This window comes from Astatotilapia calliptera, chromosome 16 (assembly GCF_964374335.1).
Source record: "Astatotilapia calliptera chromosome 16, fAstCal68.1, whole genome shotgun sequence".
NCBI classification, from domain to species: Eukaryota; Metazoa; Chordata; class Actinopteri; order Cichliformes; family Cichlidae; genus Astatotilapia; species Astatotilapia calliptera.
The window spans coordinates 17,528,040-17,554,043 of NC_137437.1; the positions used below are offsets into that span (position 1 = coordinate 17,528,040).

General features: G+C 41.6%; 2 protein-coding genes and 1 long non-coding RNA gene across 7 annotated transcripts in view; all 3 read left to right on the top strand.

Moving 5' to 3' along the window:
* LOC113008504 (poliovirus receptor-like) overlaps positions 1 to 26,004 on the top strand; it is a 77,467-nt gene that overhangs the window by 31,297 nt on the left and 20,166 nt on the right. The window lies entirely within an intron of this gene.
* Positions 5,348 to 8,709, top strand: LOC145421119 (uncharacterized). 4 transcript variants are annotated; one of them, XR_013902412.1, is made up of 5 exons: positions 5,350 to 7,534; positions 7,697 to 7,806; positions 8,034 to 8,128; positions 8,198 to 8,226; positions 8,450 to 8,709. It is a non-coding gene; the product is annotated as an uncharacterized LOC145421119 (long non-coding RNA). The 4 variants fall into 4 exon arrangements; XR_013902410.1 differs by having other exon boundaries at positions 5,348 to 7,534; positions 7,697 to 8,128; XR_013902411.1 differs by having other exon boundaries at positions 5,349 to 7,534; positions 8,034 to 8,226.
* LOC145421088 (uncharacterized) lies at positions 10,963 to 13,448 on the top strand. 2 transcript variants are annotated; one of them, XM_080290849.1, is made up of 5 exons: positions 10,963 to 11,095; positions 11,863 to 12,747; positions 12,837 to 12,863; positions 12,955 to 13,121; positions 13,346 to 13,448. In XM_080290849.1, exons 1-2 carry the CDS (start codon positions 11,053 to 11,055, stop codon positions 12,636 to 12,638), a joined length of 819 nt encoding a protein of 272 aa, XP_080146975.1. In that variant the 5' UTR covers positions 10,963 to 11,052; the 3' UTR covers positions 12,639 to 12,747; positions 12,837 to 12,863; positions 12,955 to 13,121; positions 13,346 to 13,448. The 2 variants fall into 2 exon arrangements, with proteins under 2 accessions (XP_080146975.1, XP_080146974.1); XM_080290848.1 differs by having other exon boundaries at positions 11,863 to 12,863.

Consider the following 26,004-nt stretch of genomic DNA (forward strand, 5'->3'; position numbering starts at 1 on the left):
TACCAATCAGGAAATCACGAAAACGCTCACACGCCCATGTAGATGCCAGTGCCTCTTTTTCCACTTGTGCGTATCGTTGTTCTGTAGGAGAAAGGGACCTCGATGCATACGCCACTGGTCGCCATCCTTCTTCCCACAGCTGCAAAAGAACACCTCCGAGACCATAGGATGAAGCATCTGCTGATACTTTAATGTCTCTGTTGGGGTCATACATTGCGAGCACTGGGGGTGAGGTCAGGGCATCTCGTAATGTTTTGAAAGCTCTCACTTGGTCAGTTCCCCAATACCATGCGTTCTTTTTGGAAAGAAGATCTCGCAGGGCTTTGTCTTTTTCAGCTAAATGGGGGATGAACTTGCCCACTTGATTCACCATGCCCAGAAAACTGCGCAACTCTGACACATTAGTTGGCTCTGTCATTTCTGTAATTGCCTCCGTTTTCTTCGGGTCAGGACTGATTCCTGTATCCGCTATGATGTGACCCAAGAAAGCAACCTTGCTCTGGGAGAGCTCGCATTTTTCAACATTCAGCGTTATGCCTGCTTTTTCCAGTCTTTGCAGTGTAGCATGGAGACGGGAATCGTGCTCCTGATGGTTACGTCCCCACACCAACACATCGTCAATGTGACACACCACTCCTTCGAGACCCTCGATGACCTCCGTCATCATGCGCTGAAAGTGTTCGGGCGCTGAGTTGATCCCAAACGGTAGGCGGTTAAAGTGGAACCGCCCAAAGGGTGTGATGAAGGTGGTGAGTTTGGCAGACTCATCGGACAGGGGAATCTGCCAGAAGCCCATGTTGGCATCCAGTTTGCTAAACACTTTGGCTCCTGCGAGCATTCCGAGACTTTGTTCAACCGATGGCAGCACATATTTTTCCCTGCACACATACTCATTTAGTCCGGTAAAGTCTACGCAAAGTCTTAGCCTAGGGCTGTTTTTCTTTGGAACAACAACCATGCCGGCACACCAATCCGTTGGTTCCTCAACTCGGGTAATGACACCAAGCTCTTCCATTCGTTGGAGTTCCTCTTTTACCCTTCCCATCAGAGGCAGAGGAAGCCTTCGCGGAGTTTTGAGTGAGTACGGCATAGCATTCGGTTTGAGTTTAATGTGATAGGCCCGCTGCACTTTCCCTAGACCATTGCAAAGTTTAGGGTAAGTAGTCTTCAGAGTGTCCATTGAAACCGCGTCAACTCGCACCAGCAGGCCAAGAGCTGTAATGGCGGGCAGGCCTAGCAGTGGAGTGCTCAGGTTTCTTACAACATAGACCTTCTCTGTTGTCTGTTTCGCTCCATAGTTGAGCTGTAGCTTTGTAAAACCTGCAACGTCCAGTGGTGTTTTTCCAGGGCCTAACAAAGGTTTTTCTGGCTGCTGGAGAACTGGTCTGTGTGCGTTAGCAAAAATCTTTGATAAGTCCGAGTCAGCTATTACAGTCACATCTGCTCCAGTATCCAGTTTGAAAGTGATTTTTGCATCTTTCACTTGTATGTTGGCTGTCCACGCCTGGCCGTCACTGGAAACTGAGCCTAGGAAGAAACCTTGCTCCTCTTCCTCCTCAATACTTTGCACTGTCTTGCTTTGTCTGCAGACTCGCTGGTAGTGACCTTTTTTTCCACATAAATGACATTTTGCATCATTTGCTGGGCACTCAGGTTTCGGATGTGGAGAGCCTCCGCACTTGTAGCATTTGTTACTTTGTCTCTTGCTATATTGCTGTTGTGTTTTGACAGTTTTATTTTTGAACATGTTGAACTTTGTTTTGTCGTGCTTTTGTATCACTCTGTCAACTGTTTTCGCATTTACATGCATTACATTTGTTTCACTTCTCAAAGCTGACTGTTGCTTTTTGATTTCTTCTGACTGCCTGGCCATATTTATAGCTTTATCCAAGTCCAAGTCTTTTTCCATCTGCATGCGCTCAGACAGCCTCGTGTCGGCCAAGCCCACTACTATTCTGTCTCTTATCAGCTCATCGTGGAGCGGTCCGTAGTTACAGTGCTCTGCTAATGCATGCAAGGCAGTCACGAATGCATCAACAGTCTCATTCGGCTCTTGTTTGCGCATATTAAAACGTGCGCGCTCATAAACAACATTTTTCCTGACAATGAAAAAGTTGTGGAAGCTATCTCTCACTTTAGCATAGTCCCGTTGGTCTACATCACTTAACTTTAGTCCTCTCAGGACGTCATCCGCTTCGTCTCCCATACAATATATGAGAGTGTTCACTTGATTTTCCTCCGAGCTCGCAGACAGATTACTTGCCTGACGGAATCTCTCGAAGCGACGGACCCATCTTGTCCATTCGTGTGGTTTGGAAAAATCAAAGGGCTCCGGTGGTTGGATGCTAAACGTAGCGCTGGGAGTGCTAGCCGCGGTGCTAACTCCTGCCCTCGGACGATCGTCTACGTCGTCATTCGGCATTTTGTTTCCACCTTCCCCTTCTCCTCACACTCGGCAGATGTATGGAGTCTTACGAGTCACACAGCACTTCTGACACCATGTGTGATTCTTACTCTGAATCTGAATAAGTACGCGGGACCACTGTGTGCGGTAAGACCATCTCTTTTCTTCCTGTATTACCATCTACCGGCATGCATTGCCAGTGCGTAACACGTAATTACACAATCAAACAGTGAACACATACTGCCCATACAACAAATGTACCAGAGACAATTATGAATACACCACATGGACCAGGATAGGTCCTCGGATATGTGGGTGCCGAGGAACTTAAAGGAGGACACCCTCTCCACATAGTCACCTTTTATGGAGAGGGGAGGAGGGTCAGTTCTTGTTTTGCGGAAGTCCATGACCACTTGCTTGGTTTTCTTGGTGTTTAGCGTGAGGTTATTGTAGTTACACCATTCTGACAGTCGCTGGACCTCATCCCTGTAGGCGGTGTCATCATCGTTGGTGATGAGCCCCATCAGAGTGGTGTCGTCTGCAAATTTGATGATGATGTTGCAGGGGTGCGTAGGGGTGCAGTCACTGGTGTAGATGGGGTATAATAATGGACTCAGCACACATCCCTGTGGTGAGCCAGTGCTGAGTGACAGGGTGGATGATTGCTGGGTGCCAACCTTGACTGACTGTGAACGGTCTGTGAGGAAGTTTTTGATCCATGCACATGTGGAGGGGGGGAGTCCAAGTTTACCAGCTTGTCTATAAGAATGTCTTGGATGATAGTATTGAGCTGAAATCAACGAAGAGCATCCTTACTGATGTCCCAGGATTCTCCAGGTGATGCAGAGCGGAGTGGAGAGCAGTGGAAATTGCATCCTCTGTGGACCTATTTGCCTTGTAGGCAAACTGGTGGGGGTCGAAGCTGGGTGGGAGGCAGTCATTTATGTGTTTTAGGACCAGCTTCTCAAAGCACTTTGCAACCACTGGAGTCAGTGCGATGGGTCTGTAGTCACTGAGGCTACTGATGGTGGTGGACTTGGGGACTGGGACTATTGTTGACAATTTCAGGCAGTGAGGGACAGAGGCATGTGTCAGGGAGAGGTTGAATAGTCTGGTGAACACAGGAGCCAGCTGGTCGGCGCAGGCCTTGAGCACTCTACCAGCAGCTTTAATGACACCACTCCCAAGACTTGTCTCAATTTTCAATTTTGTGCCTCCTCATCTCAGAATCAGAATCAGAATCAGAATGGGTTTTATTGCCAAATGTTGAGCAGGTTTACAACATTAGGAAATTGCTGCGGTGCTTCAGTGCAAACATGCTGTCATAAATTGCGCTTAAATAGACATGAAAAAAATAAAAGTAAGAATAAGAATTAAAAGTGCTACGTAGAAAGATATATACATGAGTGCAGGTGGTGATCAGTGCCAAAACATGGAATCATGCAGTGAACACAGTGTAGGGTCATGAGTTAGTGGTGGGGACAGTCGTACGTTTATTGTTCATGTGTCCAACAGCAGAGGGGAAGAAACTGTTCTTATGGCGAGAGGTTCTGGTGCGAATGGACCGGAGCCTCCTGCCTGAGGGGAGCAGGTCAAACAGACTGTATCCAGGGTGAGAAGGGTCAGCTGAGATCCGAGCTGCACTCCGCAGTGTCCTGGAGGTGTGCAGGTCTCCTGTGTCCTCCTGCTCGTGAGCTGCAAATCATTTTCAGTAAACCAAGTAAACCATGTTAAAGGATGTTTTAACTCAGAGGAAAGAGAGGAGAGGAGACTTGCTGCAGGAGTTACAATCAAGGATGCACAGATGTGTCCTTTGCAGAAACCTTTGCTTCACAACCCTGGTACACATCTTCTGCTTGCTTGGTCACAATTTCTGTTTTAAATATATCAATAAAACACCAACAGATAGTTTGAGTCTGTCCTGCCTCCTTCCTGCTCTCCTCACACAACTGTGAAAGACTGAACACAAACTCTCTAAACCCTTAAACCGATTTCATAGTGTCAGCGTTCAACAATTGTGATAATAGTTTGTGTTTCTGATGTTTAACTGTCCGTTATTATAAAGTCAAACCTCATGAGCTCTGCTGCTGTTGTAGCCACACTCTCACCAAAACACTTTCAGTTCTCAGAAACGTCTTCAGTTCAACAATGAGGAAGAGGAGCGTCTCAGACCTGCTTTATGTTCTGTAGCTGCAGCTGTGTAATCAAATGATCTATTAGACATCAAAAGTCCAACTGTGGTGGCGGAGGTGTTTGACCCTTCAACAGAACCTTGTTATGTGCTTTCATTTTCTTACATTTTAAAGAAAGAGAAGCTGCATTAATAGAAACATTTATCTTAAACTTCACACATTCAACTTCCTCAGTCGTCTGTTTATTTTCAGGGAGTGAAACACATGAAGCTTAAGTTCAGCCTTCACGAGTACAATGAGGAAGACTTATAATCACACTTCTGTCTACTTCCTGGGTGTTTAGTGGCCAGAGCTTTTCATCACTTCCACTTTCGAACACTGTCCAGCTGATTGCTGACATCACTGGTCAAGTCCAATCGTCTTTCTCCCGGCCTTCTTCAAGACAATCAGCCTCCACTTCATGTACTTTAAATCTCCCTGCTCATCTTTCAATCTCCCTTCCAGACATGTTACTCAGCGCTCCATCCAATTCTCCATCTTAACCACCACCATGTCTGGACTGTGGGGGGTCCTGCCTAAATTCTTTCATCAGCTGGAATCCAATCAGCCGTGAAGGCCATCAGAGTCCAATCACCAAATAGCTTGACTGGATTCTGTTTATCAGTTAATCATCTTCAATTCATCCTAACAATCAGTATTTAAATCACTGTCAGTCTGTCACAAAGGCTCTGTGGGAATAGACACAAAGTGCACCTGCTGAATGTGATTTCTCATTACAATAAATTATGTTTATAAAAATCCCCAATACAAGCTGTCCTGATGGACTCGAATATTCGAAAATATATTGACAAGATTCATAACCCCTGGGTGTCGTGCACACTTAATATATGGAGAAAAGTCGTGAAAGAATTCAAACTTGAACAGGATTTGGCTTTATTCAAATGGTATGCATATGATTCTGACTTTGCCCCGAATAAATTGGACTCACGTTTTAAAAGCTGGCCTGCTAAAGGGTTATCTACATATGATAGTTTGATAAAGGATGGGAACCTTATTAGTTTTGACACGCTGAAACAGAGACACAATCTAGAAAAACAGGATTTTTTTCGATACTTGCAAATAAGACACTATATAAAGACAACAATCGGTCAGATGTCAAATACTAACGTGGAATTGGTAACTTTATTTAGACAGGCGTACAGTGGGGATGTTGACACAAGACTCATTTTTTTTTGGTACAATTTTTTTATGAATAAGCTTCCACACTCAACTGATTATGTGAAGATGTTATGGGAAAAGGAGGGAGGGATGTGTATTTCTAGGGAAGAATGGACTCAGATGTGGGAATGGCAATGGAGGAGTACTTCCTCCAAAAGCTGGAGGGAGTTCGGATGGAAAACTCTGATAAGGTTCTTTATCACTCCATGTCAAAAGGCTCACTATGATGGGAATCCTCCTGTGTGCTGGCGAAACTGTGGATACCAAGGAGCCCATCACACCCATATTATGTGGGACTGTCCTGTGCTACGGACTTACTGGAAAGACATTCATGGTATATTACAAGGCATTTTTAACTGTACATTCCCTCAGGATATGAAGACAATTTTTTTTGGCTGTATACCGCAGAACTGGTCCAAAAATGACATATGTCTGTTAAGAGCTTTATTGGTTGCAAGTAAGAAATGTATAACAAAGAAATGGTCCTCGCAAGACATACCGACTTTGTCATTATGGTGGGAAATTACGTTAGAGATATATAGGATGGAGGAAGTAACAGCTCATGTTAATGACAGGATGGCCTGGTTCCATCTGTGTTGGGATAAGTGGGTCCAATACGTTAATACCTATAAACCGAATTTTCTCTTTAAAGCTTGAAACCACCAATTTAGTTAATTGTTTACTCCCGACAGAGCTTTCTCCTTTTATTTTATATATATATAATTTTTTTTCCTTTTTTTTTCTTTCTCTTTCTTTCTATCTGCCTTTCTTTCTTCTCGTTTTGTTTCGTTTTTCTCTTGTAAACTGTGTTAATTAATGCCTGTAATCATCTTTATGAGGTAATATTGTAGAAATAAAGAATATAAAAAAAAAAAAATACAGGAAACACTTAAATAGCAGTCAAACTAAATATTGTTCATATTATTACAGTCAACAACCTTTACAGTAAATAAGAGAGCTGAGCATGCTCTGTTTATGAACTTGTGTCTAAAATATCTTCACTCTAACTGTAAAAGTGCTGTATTCTAATGTCTATCATATTTCTCTTCAATCTTCTCAACAGTATCTGTAACTGAAGCCTCCATGTTTATTAAAGTTGGAGATGACGTCACTCTGCCTTGTGTGAATGTGATAGATGAGCAGAATAACTGTGATGGGACTACGTAGAGCTGATCACACTTGGACAGATTGGTGAACAAGCTAAAACTAAATCAGACAGACAGAGTTACAGTGAACTGTTCTCTGCTCATAAAGAAGCTCACAGTCGGGGATGTTGGTTGTTATTATTGTCGACAATACAAATTAGACAAAATACAATCTACACATACTCTGGTTCATCAGTCTTTGGTTGATCTCTCTGTTATTACCTGTGAGTATTTACATCAAAATATTTTCAGTTCAAATCTTTTCAGGACATAAAATGTTCAATAATCATACTGAAACTGATTAAGATAACTTGACTAATTTCCGCTCTGTTTGTCTCACTTTGTTACATTATGTTCACCAGTGACTGAACATAAGGACACTGATACGGTGACGTTAAGCTGCTCTGTGCTGACATATGAACAGTGTCATCACACAGTGAAGTGGCTGCTTACAGGTCGAGATGTGGACAAAGAGAACAAAGAAATAGTGACTTCACAGACTCACTGCGCTGCCACTGTGTCTTTTCTGAAGAATAATTATTTATACTCATCACGTCATAAAATATTGAAATGTGAAGTGACTGACACTAACACAAGAAGAGTGCAGCTGTTTACTTTCGACCGTCAGCCATCAGGTGAGGAAACAGCTGAGATCAGGATCAGCTGTTAATATAAGTAAAATCACATCAAACATTTACTTAAATATTTCAAGTGTGAAAGTAGAATATTGTTTCTCATGTTTACATCAGATGAGAAACATGAAAAACTTTTGTGCTTTTACTTTTTCATTTATTCAGGTGACACAAAAACAACAAAGAATCCAGCCAGAAAAACTGAAATAAGCACAAAATCAGAAACAACCCCAACAATGAAGAGTCCTTCAAAAGCAGGACTGAAGATTAAGCTGGTTGCATAAATATCTGTTTATTTTAAATTTATTTGAGCTTTTGAAATGATATGCAAATGAAAACTCACTTTAACTTTGTATATAAATACTTTTAAATACAAATCATATCACAGAAATTTGCACATTTATTAGTAAAATGCTGTTACATTTTTAAAAGAAAGGAATTTACACGGAACAGAAAACTGCAACCAAATAATTTTAATAATCACATTTTTTGTGTTTGACAGATTTTTTGTTTCTTTGAGGTTCATTGTTGTCTCTGTGGGATTAGCAGCGCTTTTAATAACTGCTGCAACAGTCAATATAAGGACAAGACATAAAGGTACATTTAAGATTGAATGATTTTGAATTTTAAAACAAAACTGAAATTGACTTTCTTCTCTCATTTTAGGGAACAAAACTCAGATGGATGAAACCACAGTAAGTACAAATCTCAATAATCCTAAGGTTGTTATTCTGATCTTGTTATTTGATATTGTCATTGACCCATAACTGTGGATGATGATGTAGAAGTGTCTTTGGATAATGGGATTAAATAAACATGAACCAGCTGTCCCTCTCTGAGGGAGTGTTAACAAAAACAAAACTGCCTTCACAGAGACAGTTTTCATCCAGATATAACTGGACTGTGTCTGTTTTCCAGGGACTGAGTTTAAACCCTGCAGAGACTCAGTCTGCTCCTCAAACCAGCTGGGACTCGGTGTGATCACACACTTCACCCAGAGTTTAGACTACTTGTCAAAGTGTGCTCTGTAAATACAAATGTGTGTGACTCACTGTGAGAGCAGACGAGAGATAAGAAAGTTGGACAATGCAAAAATGTGTTTTAGTGCAACTGCAATTTTGTATTTACAGCTCACTTGTTTCAAAATTCCATTTTTTGAATAAATTGTTTGGATGATTGATGTTTGTTTTTTTTAAATAGCCTCATATTTAAATTTGTTTATTGATCTGAAACTTTCACATGTGAAAAACATACAAAAAAAGGAAATAAGGAAGAAGCCAAAGACTTTTTCACTCCACTGTAAATCAAGTAGTTGTAATCTTGAAGGAAGATTTCATGAATGCTGTTTCAGGGTGAAGAGAGTGTCCGTCATTATCACGAGTTTGAAGCTGGAAATCAAATGGATTATGTTGAAAGTTGTCAGTTTGTCGGCCCCGAAGGAAAAGACTATTTGTGGAGTAAGATGGATAAAGATGGAAATGTGCTAAACAGTGAAAAGAGTGTGTTGGGAAGATGGAACGAGTACTCTGAGGACCTGATGAATGTAAAAAATGAGAGAAAGAGGAGGATGAATGGTCAGTTAAAAGTGTCCAATGTTGGGGAAGTCCTGACGTGAAGGGAGCTTAGGAGCAGTTACAGCAAAGGCAGCATTAATCTGTTTATCAAACATTAGATTAGAGTAAAAAAAAAAACACTCCTAGGTTCCTTGCAAAGGTTTTTATTATTATTATTATGAATTCCTAAAGGGCCAAAGTCACAGCGGTCACAGGGACCAAACACAATCACCTCTGTTTTCTGTTCATTTAGGTTAAGGAAGTTAAAAGCCATCCATGCCATCCTCAACATCCTCCAAACAATCTAGCAAACCCTTCAGACGACTCACAGATTCACGTTTCAGTGGCAGGTAAATCTGTGAGTTGTCTGCATAGCAATGGAATGAGATCCCATGTTTTTCAAAAAATTGAACCCATGGGGAGCATATAAATAGAAAAGAGAACTGGACCAAGATTGGACTCCTTGAGGACCCCACAAGAAAGTGAGGCTTCTGAGGACGATGTTTCCCCCAATCTAACAGAAAAACTTTGGTTGGACAGGTAAGATTTAAACCACTCCAAAGCAGTCCCTTTGATTCTGACACAGTGCTCAAGCCGAGCGATAAGAATCCCATCAAATGCAGCACTGAGGTCTAACAGTATTAAAATGGCAAAATCTCCCAAGTCAGAAAAGTTAAAAGGTCATTTAAAACTTTTACAAGAGCAGTTTCAGTGTTGTGGTGCGTTTTTAAAACCAGACTGAAATACTTCACTAATGCCATTTTTATCTAGAAAGGTCTGGAGCTGAAGAAGGACAACTTTCTTTAGGAATGTCTGGACTGACAACCAAACATATCAAGCTTCTGTGTTTGAGCCAGAGACTGCACTTGTGGGTGAACAATACAAACATTTTATATTTCTTATATCAGTAATGTAACTTGCAACAAAACGTTCTGGGAAGCTTAAACTTAGTTTCAGAATAATTAAATCTGAGACTTTGTTTTATTGAAAAGGTTAATAAAGTTTGAAATTGTATCAAAAATAAAACAAATTATTAAATAACACCGGCTACAATATTGGTAACATATGTGTGTTGTTCAACAGAACTTTTTCCCAGGCTTTTGTTTATATGCTCAGTCGAAAACCACTTTAACATAATTTTCAGCATAATTACTATTTTTTGTGACTATTCAGTACTTGAGTATAATTTATTGAATTATTTAGTAATAAATATGAAGTAAAAAGTTTTGATCACAAATGGGATTTTTCCAAAACTAAGCTTGCTTAATAGTTCTGAACTGTTACTGTAAAGTTTATAATAAAGTCATAATAACCTGATATTTAGAATCTCCATATATCATTTCCTTTATGCTTATATGTTGTCAAACAATGGCAGTAAGAAACATAGTGTTAAAATAGCTCTATATAGCATTATCTAATCTTGAGAAGAGGTCAAAGGTCAGTTATGGGGTCTTGCTATATGCTATGAGACAAACATAGCACAGTTGTAAGTATCATAGTTTCTAGGCTCTAAGGCTTTGTCAGTTTAATAGTGAGCTTTACAAGATTGATTTTCGTGCTAAAAGCTGGCACAGAACTAAGTTCGCTTATGACCACTAGAGCTGGAAACAACCTCAAGCAATCCTAAGGCTAATCAGCACGGCTAGCATTGTTAAATGTTGTCATTGCTAACATATAGCTGTTTAACAGCATAGTGAGTAGCGAGAACGCTAAGTTATTGTTAGCTTTTAAAAGAAAAATGTTGGCAACCGTAACCATGGCCTGCGGAGGGTATATAAATGCTGCACAAGGTTCCATTCGTCCCTTTACACTTGCTATTGGACTTGTTTTGACCTGCTCCAACCTCAGCCTGTGGAAAGTTAAGTTTTCGGGAAAATATTTACTGAAAGCGGATTTGACTTGCTCGCCACAACAAGTACTTCATCTTTGGATTGTTTGTACTTGTTTTTCATACAGCAAAGCCTGAAGATGGCTCGTCGTGGACTCGACAGCCCCCTGGACTTCGCTGCAGGTACTTTTAACATTTCTTCAGTTATTTTAAGAGCTACTAAATGACTGTAATAATTTAACAAGTTCCAGTGTGAATATCAAGTTTTAATGTTATCAAAATATGCTTATTCCAAGATTTTTCCCCGTAAATTGTTTGTATGCTTTAAATTTTCCGGGAGAGGTGTAGAAATTATTAACGACTGGTGTATGAATTTGAAAAAAAAGGTGTTACTTTGATTTGAAGGCTTCAAATTTGACACTTTTTTAATGATTTGGTTAAAAATAGCTTAACGGACTAAAATTTGTAAAATGCCCCAAAATCAGTCTCTGTGGTAACAGCATCTTCAGCATGTCATGACGTCAGAACACACAGGTGTAAACACACCAGATCCCGGTCCCTTCCTAACATCCTGTTCTTCTTGGATCAAAGGCTTTATTGAAATAAACTATAACTTTTCCCCTGCTACAAAACATGATAATAAAAAATAACAAAAATAAATGAATATAAAAAAGAATATGAAAACAGTAATCATAGTACAGTAGTAATAATGGTATCCTTATGTTATGCCACTACTATATCTTATTATATAGCAGTTAATGATGTGAACTTAGTTGACTTAGCTGTTTTTTGCTTGCATGAACAAGTAGAAGTGTCATTCAGTCTGACATAAATGTAGCCTAAAATGCTTTTCTCTCATCGTCTGCTCAAACTAACAGATGTAGCTCTGTTCCTTTAGCACTTGATGTTTATTACATTCTTAATGTTATTTTAAACTTGTTTCCTCACAGGTCGTCTCGACTACGTGGTTGAGCGTCCTGCAGAAGAAGGCCTTCCAGAGGTCATCAGGATCCTGGATGACTCTGATACCGAGCGTGTCAGTGAAGGTGAGTATGGTGAGTATATCCCTCTCCCATCCTCACCCTCTTCTCCTGAAGCACAGGATCCTGATGACAGTGAAGAGGAAGGTGAGTACCCTCCCTACATACCTGAGGACGTCGAAGAGGTGAGTGAAGACACTGACAATTCCTCTGACTGGAACAACTCAGAAGAGTGGGCCGATTGGCCTAGTGACGACTCGGGGTATGACACCATGGATGAGAGAGCTGATTCCCCTCTCATCCAGGAGCTCCCTCCAGAGCCGTTTTGGCACGATTGGCAACATCCTATTGCTCCAGGTGCTGCCCCGTTCGCCATGCCGCCTTTCGGCCAGGCCAACGCCCCACTCTTCCCGGTTGGTGATCCTTTAGCTTCTCCTGCTTCCTCTGCTCCTCCCTCAGCTGCTTCCTCTCCTGCTCCCTTAGCTGCTTCCTCCCCTGCTCCCTCAGCTCCTTCCTCTCCTGCTCCTTCTTCCGCTACTCTCTCAGCTTCTCCTTCAACCTCAGCTCTCACCTCCTCAGCAAAGAGAAGCGGAGACGACACCTGCACTGATGAGGTAAGTGCAAAGAGGTGCAAGGTAAGTGATGACACGTTTTATGGCCCTTCAACATCCTCGGGTTCTGTTGGTGTCAGACGCTTCTGGGAAAGGCCTTTTAACCTTTCACTTGATGACAGCGACTCTGACTAGATTATGTTAGAACTTGTTTTTAAGCTTTAAATGTTTAAGTTGGCCTTTGCAGTGTTTGTAAATGACTAACATTTTTTTCTCAAGCTCTAGCTCACCATGCAGGACAAAGGTAAGTCCGTACTTAATGTCAACACAAATAAGTAGAAAAGGTTTAAAATGATGTCGTGAACTGACTGTAGTCTCTTGTTTTTACATAAGGTATAGCCTGTGGCTCAGGGATCAGAGGTAAGGTAAAAACACATAACAGAAGAAAAGTAAAGTGAACAACTCTGTGATCTGTGAATTCATGCTTTTCTCTTTGTCTTTTTGTCTTCAGGTGCTTTACACTTGTCCTCTCCCAGCATTCAGCACTTCAGACACTCAACGCCCAGGACGGAGCTAACACAGAGAGATACTCCACCCAGAAGACAGCCTTACCCCAACCCGATGAGAAGGATGGATGACCAAATGACAAACTGGAGAGTGGTGCTGTGTTCCAGCTATGTAAGTTATCACCTCACATTGGCTACAAACTGTCTTGAAGACTAAATCCTTCCAATAGCTGGTGTAAATCATCGTCCTACAGTACTGTAGGTTTAAGTTTAGTTATAGTTATTGTGTGTATATGTTGAGTTTAAAATTGCATTTTAACAACATGCTGCAGCTACCAACAATGGAAATGCTGTTTTGTGTTAAAATGACGTCTTTCTCGTGTTATTGCTTTGCAGGGCAGCTGAGAGTGGACAGAGCTGCACAGAGGACCAAAGATCCACTCTCAGCACTTCATACCTGACTGGCCACAGCACCACCCCTCTTCACCCAGGGTGAGGAGGGCCCTGACCCCACCTGCACAGAGGGAGTTGTGAACATGCACTTCTGTGTCGGTGGGTTTAGGAGCCTCCTCACACTCACACGGATGAAGACTGTCACTGGAAGATGTCTCCATTGCATCAGCAGGACGTAAGCATTTGTATAATATTACAGTTTGTGATGTTTTATACATGTTTTTATTGCTTCACTTCAAACTAGGAGATATAAAATAAACCAGTTTTCATAATATTTTCTGTGTATTTAGTTGTTTTCTTAATAAGTTATTTGGAACATCATTGCAACCTGTCAGCTTTTTATTGGGGATTTATAAAGTTGCTGGTGGCTCAAGTGTGTACAGTGGGGTGTTGTTTTTGTCACATGGTAAAAGTGACCTCATAGGGAGCAAAAAGAACAACTGAACAATGTGGGGATTCACAGACTTTGGTAATCATTAAAAGATGAAGAAAAATAGTTTTATGTGATCAGTTTTAAGTAGTGAGCAGCAATTTAATCAAATGCTGGGATGAAATGGGACAAAAGGGTCATGTGACAGCCACATTAGTTCCCTTCCCTCGTTTAACAATGTGTAAGCAGACTGCTTTAACCTGCAATTTACTGCATGTTATTAGGCTGCATGGTACAACCACAGTCTGCTAACCACCTGTGGTGAGCGAAGGTTTTGAGGCATTGTTCGAACTACTGATGAAGCTTTATCAATGCTTGTTAAGTTTCCCAACCACATTTCATCCCGATGGTCCAAGGCTTACATCTTTATGCTCACAAACGTGCTTCTGTAATTAACCAGTAACAAATGTATTACTTTAAGTTACAGTGTGAGGGGCACTGATGAACATAAATTAGATTTAACTTGATTATGTGTTTAGGTCAAGAGACACAGACCTTCATCTGTAAGAGGCTTTTCTTAAATGTCTGATCACGATGTTTGTGTTTGTCTGCAGCATCACTGCAGCAGAGAGGGTATAACACAAGGCCACAGTCACGTGGTATTCTGTCCTGCTATTAAGTGAATAAAATACTGAAACTCTGGCAGTAGACTGGAGCGAGGCAAAGAGTATGTAAAGGGACAATAAGAGGAAATGATGGGAGAAAAAAAAAAAACAAAAAAAAAAACATACATGTCTGAGAAACAAAGGAAGAAGAAAAATAAAAAAAATGGTGGAAAAAAGGATTAGAGCCTAAATTCTAAAGCTGCAGCTTTGCATGCTTGGCAGCTCCAAGATCTCACTGACATGTAATCATAGACTGAATAGACATAGGCCAGTGTGATGTCATTGATTTGTAGACTTTAATTTGTAACAAAGGGCAACCTCTGGGTACACACGACACAACACTGGGAAATATACCATTCACATCTGTGCCAAATTGAAACTCTCAAAACCTAAACTCTGCTGTCAAAACCTAACATTCCTTTGTCAAAATGTAACTGTTGACAAAATGACACATACTTGCATCATATGCAAACACTTACAGATCAGGGGGAGCACACTATTCTACTTTATATAAAACACTGCAGTCTTTCATTGTTTATTCAGAAGGCATATTTTCAGGAGACACATTTTCAAACAACCAAAACAACAAATAGGCCTACTCAGTATTGTACATTGCAGTACCATGAGAATGGGTGAATGACTGAATGTAGTGTAAAGCACTTTGGGGTCTTTAGGGACTGAGTAAAGCGCTATACAAATGCAGGCCATTTACCATGAATTCAGAGAAAGCAAAAAAAACCCAAAAAACACCATAATACAGTAATAGAAAAAACACCATACTGTAAACACAAAAAATCATGACAATTGTGCATACGTGGGCTCATGGATCCCGCCGTCTGTTGGCGTCTGGCCACAGGACCTCATCGACATCGCAAGCAATGTCTTCTCTCGCTAGGCACCGGGGAAAATATCCTCTTGCATGTCGAAACCATCCATGGATTGCTGTCACCTGAATGTCGCCGCAGGCCTGTTCCATTGCCTGCAGAAGAGGCATGCGGGCATGTGGTTGGCGGTCATATACACGCCATCTCCAAGCCGAAAAAAATTCCTGTATAGGGTTTAAAAATGGTGAGTAAGGGGCAAGTATACCACTTCAAGTTGGTTGTGGTTGGAGAACCAGGCCTGGACCAGAGCAGCCTGATGGAAACAAACCTGGGCTGATCTGGTCTGTTCTGTACAACTATGTTATGGAGAGCATCTAGAAATGTGAGTATATGTTGGCTGTTGTATGGACCTAGTTTTGCATGATGATGCAGAAGCCCTCGAAGGCTTATGGCGGCACACAATGTGACATTTCCCCTGCGCTGCCCTGGGACGTGCACAATTGCCTTTGACCAATGACATTATGACCCCGTCGTCTTGTTTTGCACAGGTCGAATCCAGCTTCATCAATGAAAATGAATTCATGAGGCTGTGCAACTCCATCCATGGCCAAGAGAACATATCACTGTACTACAGTGCTACACATACAGAACCCCATCACACAGGTACCTGTGTAGCTCTCAGAATGGATCCATGTGGTACTGATATGGTACATATTCAGCTGCTACTGGATTTCACCAATACTGTATTGTACATGTAAAGGACAGTTACACTTACCCATACATATTCAGCTCAAAGTCCTTTGACCCTGTCACTGTTCCTCTCAAATGGGACTCTGTAGAGCTGCTTCATGGTGATGCTGTGTTTTCCCAAGATGCGTCTGATGGTGGTGATGCTCACATGGTTTATGCTGTTGAACACTTGCCTGTCTGCAAGTATTTGCTTTCGTAGCTGGTGGAGACGGATGGCATTGTCTGCCCTCACTAGGTCCACAACGGCAAGTTCCTGCTGTTGTGTGAACAGGCGTTGGCGTCCTCCCCCAGAAGGTCTTCGAGTCAGTCTAGAGAAATACAACCACATATTGTCATCGCTTTGCTTATTTTTCTTACAGTACTTTACTGCATGTACTGTGTCATCCACTGTACTTCAATATAAGTAATCATGCTATGTTTCACAGAAACTACCACTTTGGCTGCAAAAGGAGCCTTAGCACCCTGCAATACCCTGTACACTTGATATGGTAATGGTATATACTGTAGAACAGTGCTATAAAAACCATCTGAGTGGAGTAGAAGGTAGAGAGGTGAAGACAGACCTGTTTTCTAGTCGGAATGTTCTTATTACAGATGCCACTGTGAAGCAGCTTAGATGTGGGTGGACTCTCTGCCCAGCTTCCCTCATAGTCAGGCCATGGTTGATGACATGGTCCACCAAAGTTGCTCTTATATCATCAGAAATATGGGTCCGTGCATGGCCTCTTCGACTTCGACTTCGACATCGACCTGCTCCTCCTCCTCCTCTTGCTCTCCCTCCATCCATGCTTGCAAAGTTCTTGAATTGGCTAAACTGAGGGCTTTTTGTAGTTGGCTAATTGGTGTTCAGTTTTACAAGTAAGTGCCTTCAGGTGTGTATTTGAGTGGTTGCAATTACCCGATGTGTTTTGTATTTTGGGTACATGTGTTTTCCAAATGGCACCCTGAAATTTCATTTTGTGAACAAAGTGTCTTATGTATGAAATAGAGTGTAGCATGCAGGACCATGTGTGTTGCATAAAGGAGTAAGTGTGTTGCATAATTGCAACTAGGGTGCAAAGCAGCGCTTTTGTTTAAGGTAGGGGTACATGTGTTTGAGGTATGGTAACAAAAGCTTCAAGTTGTGTTACTTTAGTCTAAGCATGGGTTTGTAGTGTTCAAGCAACGGGCAAAAACTGTAATATCTCAAAAAGTATGAAAGGTATGACCACCAAAAGATACAGCTGGCATTAGCACAGGGAGCAGAACAGATTCAAGTTTAAATGGTGGAAATCGGCTGAAAACGGAGGGAGTAGTTAACCAGCAAAGGTCGGAGCAACTAGAATAAGGTAGAATAAAGTTTAAAGAGAAACAGGATCTCAATAGTGTGAATTCACACAATAAACAGAGGAGACAGTTTTCTGGTTGTATGAATCTCAAACATACTGGTTCCAGTCTGAGTACATATACTGGGTAAGTGACCTGGAAACTTACTGGAAGGTGACTCTAACGCATGATAGGTGGAGCAACATGTGAAACCACAGCCCCTAAATGTTTGTTTACACTGTCTTCTTGAAATATCTACTTGTGTGATTGTGTCTTAAAAATGTTCTGTGTCTTTAAAACAGAGAAACCTCTGCTTTTATATGAACTTTTCAGACGACTAAAAAGGACGATAACTAAAAGGTGTTTCTCGTAGTTCTGTCAGTCTGTGATAAATATCTTGTAAAAATCATTGATGTGTCACAGCTGTGGCTGTCAAAAATGATCTTAAATAAATACAATGAACTTTGCAAATTCTTCTTTAAGCTGACTGTCCAGAGATAAGCTATCAAACCTGTGATCGATCAATATGCCAGATCTACAAGTTTTTTAACTGAAGGAAAAAAGTGTGTGACTGAGGAAAGTTAGTTTTGCAAAACACCCCAAAAACACATTTTCAAGAAAATGATAAAAGGAATCTTGAGTCTATGTAAACCTGTTTAGAGCAGATGGTTTACTTTATTTTTACAAACATATAAACTTCATAGAAAAAGTAAGGAAACTTATATTTGGACAATCAGTTCTTTGCTGTCGCACTTCTTGGCAAAAAATCTTATGCTACTGGAAAGTGTTGGGTCTGCGCTTCCACAGGCCCCGCTGCTTTAGAGACTTATTCCCGTTAATGAAACAAGACGAACAGCTCAACCGGTTTTTCACATGCTAGCAAGGGAAGGATCTCAGAGCAGCCCCTCTGCCCTCGGTGTCAGACCACTACGAAGAACCATCACGCCACAGCAGCCTTTTATTTCTGTGACACACAGTTTACACAAACACCCATTATAAAAAAAAACCTGTGGTTATAAAAGATAAGGCACTTTCATGTATACTTTCAGTTATCTCCTAAAAGCAGGAAAAGTTGATTTCAATCAATAAGAGACCCTCTGACTGAACTGTGCTTTATTTTAGGTCCCCTTCAGATATGCGATAACATGCTAAATGAAATATAACTCTCCAAATGATGCTATAATTGACTCTTGCACACAGGATGTAGGGAAGAAAAGTATTTAAACTTCAGTTTCACGTGGTTATTGCTTCAAGAACGTAAAATATGATTTTGTGAGTTTGAAAACACATAACATTGTGTGCTAAAATCCTTCAATTCAGAGCCTGGAGACATGCTTACAGCTGAGTTTTACTAAAGACATTGCCCATATTAGGAAAGAGACATGTGTTTGGCTTCACTGATTATGTAATTTTCTGGCCCTCTTTCAATGTGACAAATCAAATACAGTCCACTCCGGAGCTGCAGACATTTCACAACTCAGAAACCACAACCGAAAAAAAATCTGCTTGATTTATTTATGCACTTTGTAAAAGACATGATCCACTTTGTCTGACTTTCATTATCTGTATCATTATTATATTATATGTAAACAAGGAAAGCTTTCCCCTCATAGACATAGAAGTACTCCTGATAATTTTATCACAGCTGTGGTAATGTAAGCCACAGCTGGCCAAACAACATGCTAACATGTGAAAAGGAGAATCCACGTCTTCATACACTGAACAAAAATATAAACGCAACACCTTTGTTACTGCTCCTATTCCCCATGGGATGGACGTAGAGACCTAAAATTCATTCCAGATACACAATATAACCATCCCTCCCAAACAGTGGTCACAAATCAGTCCAAATGTGTGGTAGTGGGCACATCTGCTATATTGAGATAATCCATCCCACCTCACAGGTGTGCCACATCAGGATGCTGATCTGACATCATGAGTAGTGCACAGGTGTACCTCAGACTGCCCACAACAAAAGGCCACCCTGGAATGTGCAGTTTTGTCTCACAGCAAAATGCCACAGATGCCACAAGCAATGAGGGAGCGTGCAACTGGCATGCTGACAGCAGGAATGTCAACCAGATCTGTCGCCCGTGCATTGAATGTTCATTTCTCAACCATAAGCCGTCTCCACAGGCGTTTCAGAGAATATGGCAGCACATCCAACCGGCCTCACAACCGCAGACCTCGTGTAACCACACCAGCCCAGGACCTCCACATCCAGCAGGTTCACCTCGAAGATCGTCTGAGACCAGCCACCCAGACAGCTGCTGGAACAATTGGTTTGCACAACCAAACAATTTCTGCACAAACTGTCAGAAACCGTCTCAGGGACGCTCAACTGCATGCCCGTCGTCCTCATCGGGGTCTTGACCTGACTCCAGCTCGTCGCCGTAGCAGACTTGTGTGGGCAAATGCTCACATTCGATGGCATCTGGCACGTTGGAGAGGTGTGCGCTTCACGGATGAATCATGGTTCACATTGTTCAGGGCAGATGGCAGCTGAGAATGTCCCAGTTCTTGCATGGCCAGCATACTCACCGGACATGTCACCCATTGAGCATGTTCGGGATGTGCTTGACCGGCGTATACGACAGCGTGTACCAGTTCCCACGAATATCCAACAACCTCGCACAGCCATTGAAGTGGAGTGGACCAACATTCCACAGGCCACAATTGACAATCTGATAGACTCCATGCGACGATGTGTTGCACTGCATGAGGCAAATGGTGGTCACACCAGATACTGACCGGTTCTGGGTCCCCAGACCCCCAATAGCGCAAAAAACTGCACATTCCAGGGTGGCCTTTTGTTGTGGGCAGTCTGAGGTACACCTGTGCACTACTCATGATGTCAGATCAGCATCCTGATGTGGCACACCTGCGAGGTGGGGTGGATTATCTCAATATAGCAGATGTGCCCACTACCACACATTTGGACTGATTTGTGACCACTGTTTGGGAGGGATGGTTATATTGTGTATCTGGAATGAATTTTAGGTCTCTACGTCCATCCCATGGGGAATGGGAGCAGTAACAAAGGTGTTGCGTTTATATTTTTGTTGAGTGTATATAAATTAAAGTTGAAAATAAAATAACTGTACAACAAAATACACAATACACAATATAGAACTATATAAGAATGTATGAAGAAATCTAAATATAAATAAATATATACACAATAACAGCAGCTGTACAAGTATTAACCGGAAATGAAGAATATAGTGACCAGTGTTGTGCAAAACCAAAGTCCAGAAAGTCCAGTGTGTGTGTAAGAACCACATGTGTGGGTCAGTACTGTGTGGTGGTGTGATTGAGAGACCGTATCGCCTGCGGGAAGAAGCTCCTCCTCAGTCTCTCTGTGTTGGTCTTCAGGGAGCGGAATCGCTTTCCTGACCTCAGCAGAGAGAACAGTCTGTTGTTGGGATGGCTGAGGTCCTTCACGATCTTCCTGGCCTTGGTCCAGCACCGCCTGCTGTAGATTGAGTGCAGGTCAGGGAGCTCGGAGCGGATGGTGCGCTCAGCTGACCGCACAACCCTCTGTAGAGCTCGTCTGTCCTGCATGGTGCTGTTCCCGAACCAGGTTAAGATGTTTCCCGCCAGGATGCTCTCTATGGTGCACGAGTAAAAGTTCCTGAGCACCTTGGAGGGCAGTTGGAAGTCTCTCAAGCGTCTGAGGTGGTAGAGACGCTGTCGGGCCTTTTTCACCACGGTGTTGATGTGACAGGACCATGACAGGTCCTGCGTGATGTGAACTCCGAGGTATTTGAAGCTGTCCACTCTCTCCACTGGGCACTCGTTGATGACGGGGGTCTGGTAGTTCCTCTCCTGCTTAGTGCTGAAGTCCACTATCAGCTCCTTTGTCTTACTGACGTTTAGAAGGAGGTTGTTCCTCTGGCACCAGTTCTCCAGATTCCTAATCTCCTTCAGGTAGGCCGTCTCGTTGTTATCAGAGATCAGGCCCACCACGACGGTGTCGTCAGCAAACTTGATGATGGTGGTGGAGCTGGTAGTGGCCACACAGTCATATGTGTACAAAGAGTACAGCAGGGGGCTCAGAACACACCCCTGGGGGGCTCCAGTGCTGAGAGTGGTGGAGGCTGAGACATGTCCGCCCATCCTTACTGCCTGTGGTCTGCCAGTTAGGAAGTTGGAGATCCACTGACAGATAGATGAGCTGAGTCCCAGATGCTCCAGCTTGGTGGTGAGTGTGGAGGGAATTATGGTGTTAAATGCAGAGCTGTAGTCTATGAAGAGCATTTTAACATAATTCCCCCTTCTAGTGTCCAAGTGAGTGAGTGATGTGTGGAGGAGATGAGAGATGGCATCGTCTGTGGAACGATTTGGACGGTAAGCGAACTGTAGTGGGTCCAGTGTGTCTGGTAGTGAAGAAATGATGAAGTCTCTGACCAGGCGTTCAAAGCACTTCATCACTACTGAGGTGAGGGCTACAGGGCGATAGTCATTGAGAGAAGCAGGGTGGGGTTTCTTCGGGACAGGAACAATGATGGACTCTTTGAAGCATGTGGGGATCACCGACTGAGATAAAGAGATGTTGAATATCTCAGTGAATATCTAATTTGTGCTTTGGACTGTCACCAGATTTCTTCTAGAAGTTTCTTGCCAGTCAGCAACTATCTTGGCAACACCACTTGAGTTTGTGTGTTGCATGCTAACATCCTTATCATATGTGTAATAATACTAAAGCGTCATCTTATGCACACACAAAAAACAAATATGGCTCCTTCGTGCAGGGTTTTCTGGTATGTTCATTTATGCTTCCCAATTAAAAAAAAAAAAAAGAAAAAAAAAAGAAAAAGCAAAGTTCTTGCTTCTCAGCCACTGCGGCCACATCCTCACCGTTTTTTAGGCAGTTATATAAACATACTGTGAGTGAGTCATAAGCTTAAATACAATAGTTGAAGGAACAAAAACGTAATGTTTAAAAATACCAGTCAAATCTGATTAAAGTAAATAATAAGTATACAATGTAGTTTTAAGACTTCTCAATGTTTCGTAACATTAATGTTCTATGAACTCGTGAGTCCAGAAATCTGAATGTCATGAAAAGTATTTATTATTCGTGTATTATTATTTTACAATACAAGGTTGTTTTTTTCCTGATACTTCATGCAAACCACATTTCTCCAGGCCTGTCCTAATCAGCTTACTCAGTATCACTAGATCCAATGCTGCTCCTCCAGCAGAGCACACAAAAGTAGGAGAGACCAGAGATGCCATGGCTTAGTTAGGAGACTGTTTGCTTCAAGGCCACTAGAGGGTGCTGCCATAAAACTACAATAAATGAATTGACCTTTTGACCTGCTCACACTCTTTTATGCAAAACCCTGCTGATGACACACACAGACACACACACACACACGCACACAGATTCTAGGTCTGACCAACCGTCTCCACCGTGGGCAAAAAGATGACAGTCAATAAAATTCTAAAATTTTATTTATAAACACAATGAATAGTAGTTAAAAGTCCAGTGTCCCATTTAGGTACAAAGTAAAAACACACAGTCCAAGGCCAGAGCCAGCTATGCCACAAAGCCAGTTGCACTCCACACGTTGTTCACTTCAACAGGGGTAGCAATTGTCCTCTGAGACCCACCACCCTGTAAGTAGAAAGCCTGCACAGAGCGACAAAATAAGACAATTCACTATATAATTCACAGCCCATCCATCCCAAACATATCAGATCATTAGAGGTTTTGTCACATTACATACCTGCACTGAGAGACAAAATAACACAGCAGTGTTTGTAATGTGGGCTATAAGTAGACTAGCATATCAGTGCAATCAATTACACCTGCCTCCAATTAGTCCAGCCCTTTTACAGTCATTGACTGGGTGAGAAAACACGAGCAAATCAACCCAAGAGACAAGCAGGAAGACTCTCTGAAGGCTCCTGTGGCTGCACAGGCAGTCTTACAATTACGAGGTTGGAGAGTTGTTGTTTCAAAATGTTCACACTGATTTCACATGCTCATTAACTCACAACCAGCTGACCATATATATTTCTGCTGCTGAGCTGCTTTTTGATGGAGATTTTCTGAATTTATTTTGCTACCATAAGAGCAGACTCCATGCTGAAAGCATGTGCACTGTCACTTGCAATGAGTGGCACTAATGACGCTAAATTTAATTACAGGTCATGGACAGCCTTCATAAATGCTCATATTACTCACCCACACTGAATTCCAGCACAGGTTCATCTGGGTCCTGACTATTTCCTGCAAAGTAACACAAACGTCATCAGAACATTAAGTCAGAGAAACAACATTTGGAGCTTTTGTACATGATAAATTATACTGCAGTAGTAAAACAAAGTCAAGCAGCAGTACATTTATTAAAATCACCTTCAGCTGTAATATTTAAACTGATTTAGTGTCAATTTAGATTATGTTTAGATTAAAATGAAACTAGTACCCTTGTAATGTCTTTTTAAATTAGAGGTAAATATTTGTATATTTTTTACATAATATAATTATATTTACTGGATTTTCTCTCTATTGTAGTTTAGTATTATAGTTATTACTTGTCTTGTTTTTACAATGATTTGCTCTGAATGCAGCCTTTAAAGAAAAGACTATCTGTTCAGTAACTATCCATCAGACTGGGTCCATGTTACCAGCCAAATGGGTAATAATTAAAGTAAGTTTTGAATTACGTATATTTGGGTGTTTAGGTGACACTTTTGCAAAAAATATATATAATTAGGTTTAAAAGAACTAAACATGTATGTATTTAAAAACAATAAGTGTGTTAGAATTACTACAGCAACAGGTTGTAGCTCACTGTACTATTTTTGAGCACAACTTTGGTGCTTTTGCCTCATTTTTAAATCAGTGATCCCAGTAGCACAGTCTAAGCAGAGACCTCAGTGCTTGGCAAACAATCAATAGAATCAATTTAATTATTAAAAAGAAACAAAATAAATGCCAACCATATAAAAAAAAACATAAACTTAAGGAAAAAACTAAACTTGATTTTGTGTCTTTAGGCTATTGTTAACAGCAAGCATGAGGTTAGTGCATATGTATTATTATTGGAAAGATTACTGCAAAGAAAAAAAGGTTGAACCAGGAGGGGGCGATATTGCTCTTCTTACCATGAGTTACATGCAGGCTATTACTTACCATGTCACTCACATTTATTTCACAAAACAGCTGAACCCACTTAATTCGATTTAATTGTATTTATGCAGAGCTGAATCACAACAACAGTCTCCTCGAGGTGGTATAGATTGTAAGGTAGAAAGTCTACAATTAAAAAGAAAAAACCTCAATACAGTGGGAAGGAACAACTCACTTTTAACAGGAAGCACCCTCTGGCAGAACCACGGTCAGAGAGGGGCAGCCCGCTGCGACCCTTTGGGGATGAGGAGACGAAAAAGGGGACAAAAGACACACTGTGGACGAGAGCCAGAGATGAACAAGAACTAATTATTGAATGCAGAGAGGTGTATAAACACATGGTGGGAATCCCCCAGCAGGGTAGTCCCAGGGTAACTAAGGGAGGATTCATGGTCACCTGATTCAGCCCTAGCTATATGCGTTGGCAAAAAGGTAACTTTGAAACTTAATCTTAAAAGTAGAGATAGTGTCCGTCTCCTGCATTCAAACTGGGAGCTGGTTCCACAGAAGGATGATCCCCTTCTACTTCTAAATATCCTAAAAACCACAAGGAAGCCCACAGTCTGAGAGCAAACTATCAAACTACAAGGTCTTTAAAATAAGATGATTATTCAAGACCTCATGTGTGATGGGAAGGATTCTGAATTTGATGCTGGACCCACAAATCATAAAAGAGAAACACTAACTCACACACACCAGAAAGTGCCAAGAATTATAATTATATGTAATTTAGTTTTGCGTTCCTTTATAATGCTTTCAACTATACAAATAAGACACTTCATGGGGGCGCCTGAGCCTTGTAGACACAACAAATACTGAACAAACCTCATGCGCCCTGTTGTTGACAAAACGATAAAAATGAATGTGTACTTCTGTCTTATTTAGGTCATTTTTGTAGTTTTTGTAGACAGACTACTGTAATTTCTCAATAAAATGTCGCTTATTATCGCTCACTCTCAAGAACAAAAACGTGAGTAATTTCCCAGTAGCTCACCATATTTGGGATCTTCTAACATCCACACTTCATGTTTAAACGGTGGTGCGGAGGCGGTGTACCGTCGCAGGCCGGATGTAGCATTCAGCGCGGTGTGCCTTTTTTTCAGTTGCTAAGCAACAGATTTGTCCCGCCCCTTTCGTTATGACGGGGCGGGCCAGTCCTTTGACTGGTGACGTTACAAAGAAACGTCAGGTGACGTTACAAAGAAACCTTAAACCGACCTTATATATAGACCTGGCTGTTCAGTTGAAACGCATTCACACAGCGGGACAGCAGCGCTTTAAACGTTCAAACACGGAGTTTAACACAAAACAACATTTTAGACATAAAAAACAAAAAAGTGAAATGGCAAGCTCGAACTGTAACACAATGACAAATGATGAAACAGTTCAGACCAATGGGGATAATTCTACAGTACATGCTTTGGTATCCCTCTTGGATAACTTGGTCAGTAGTTTTTCGAACAAGCAGTTGTTAGAGCTTACCGCAGGCTATCCGGATTGCGTCACCGCTAAGCGGCTTGTAGGTTTTGTAGAGGACGTAATGG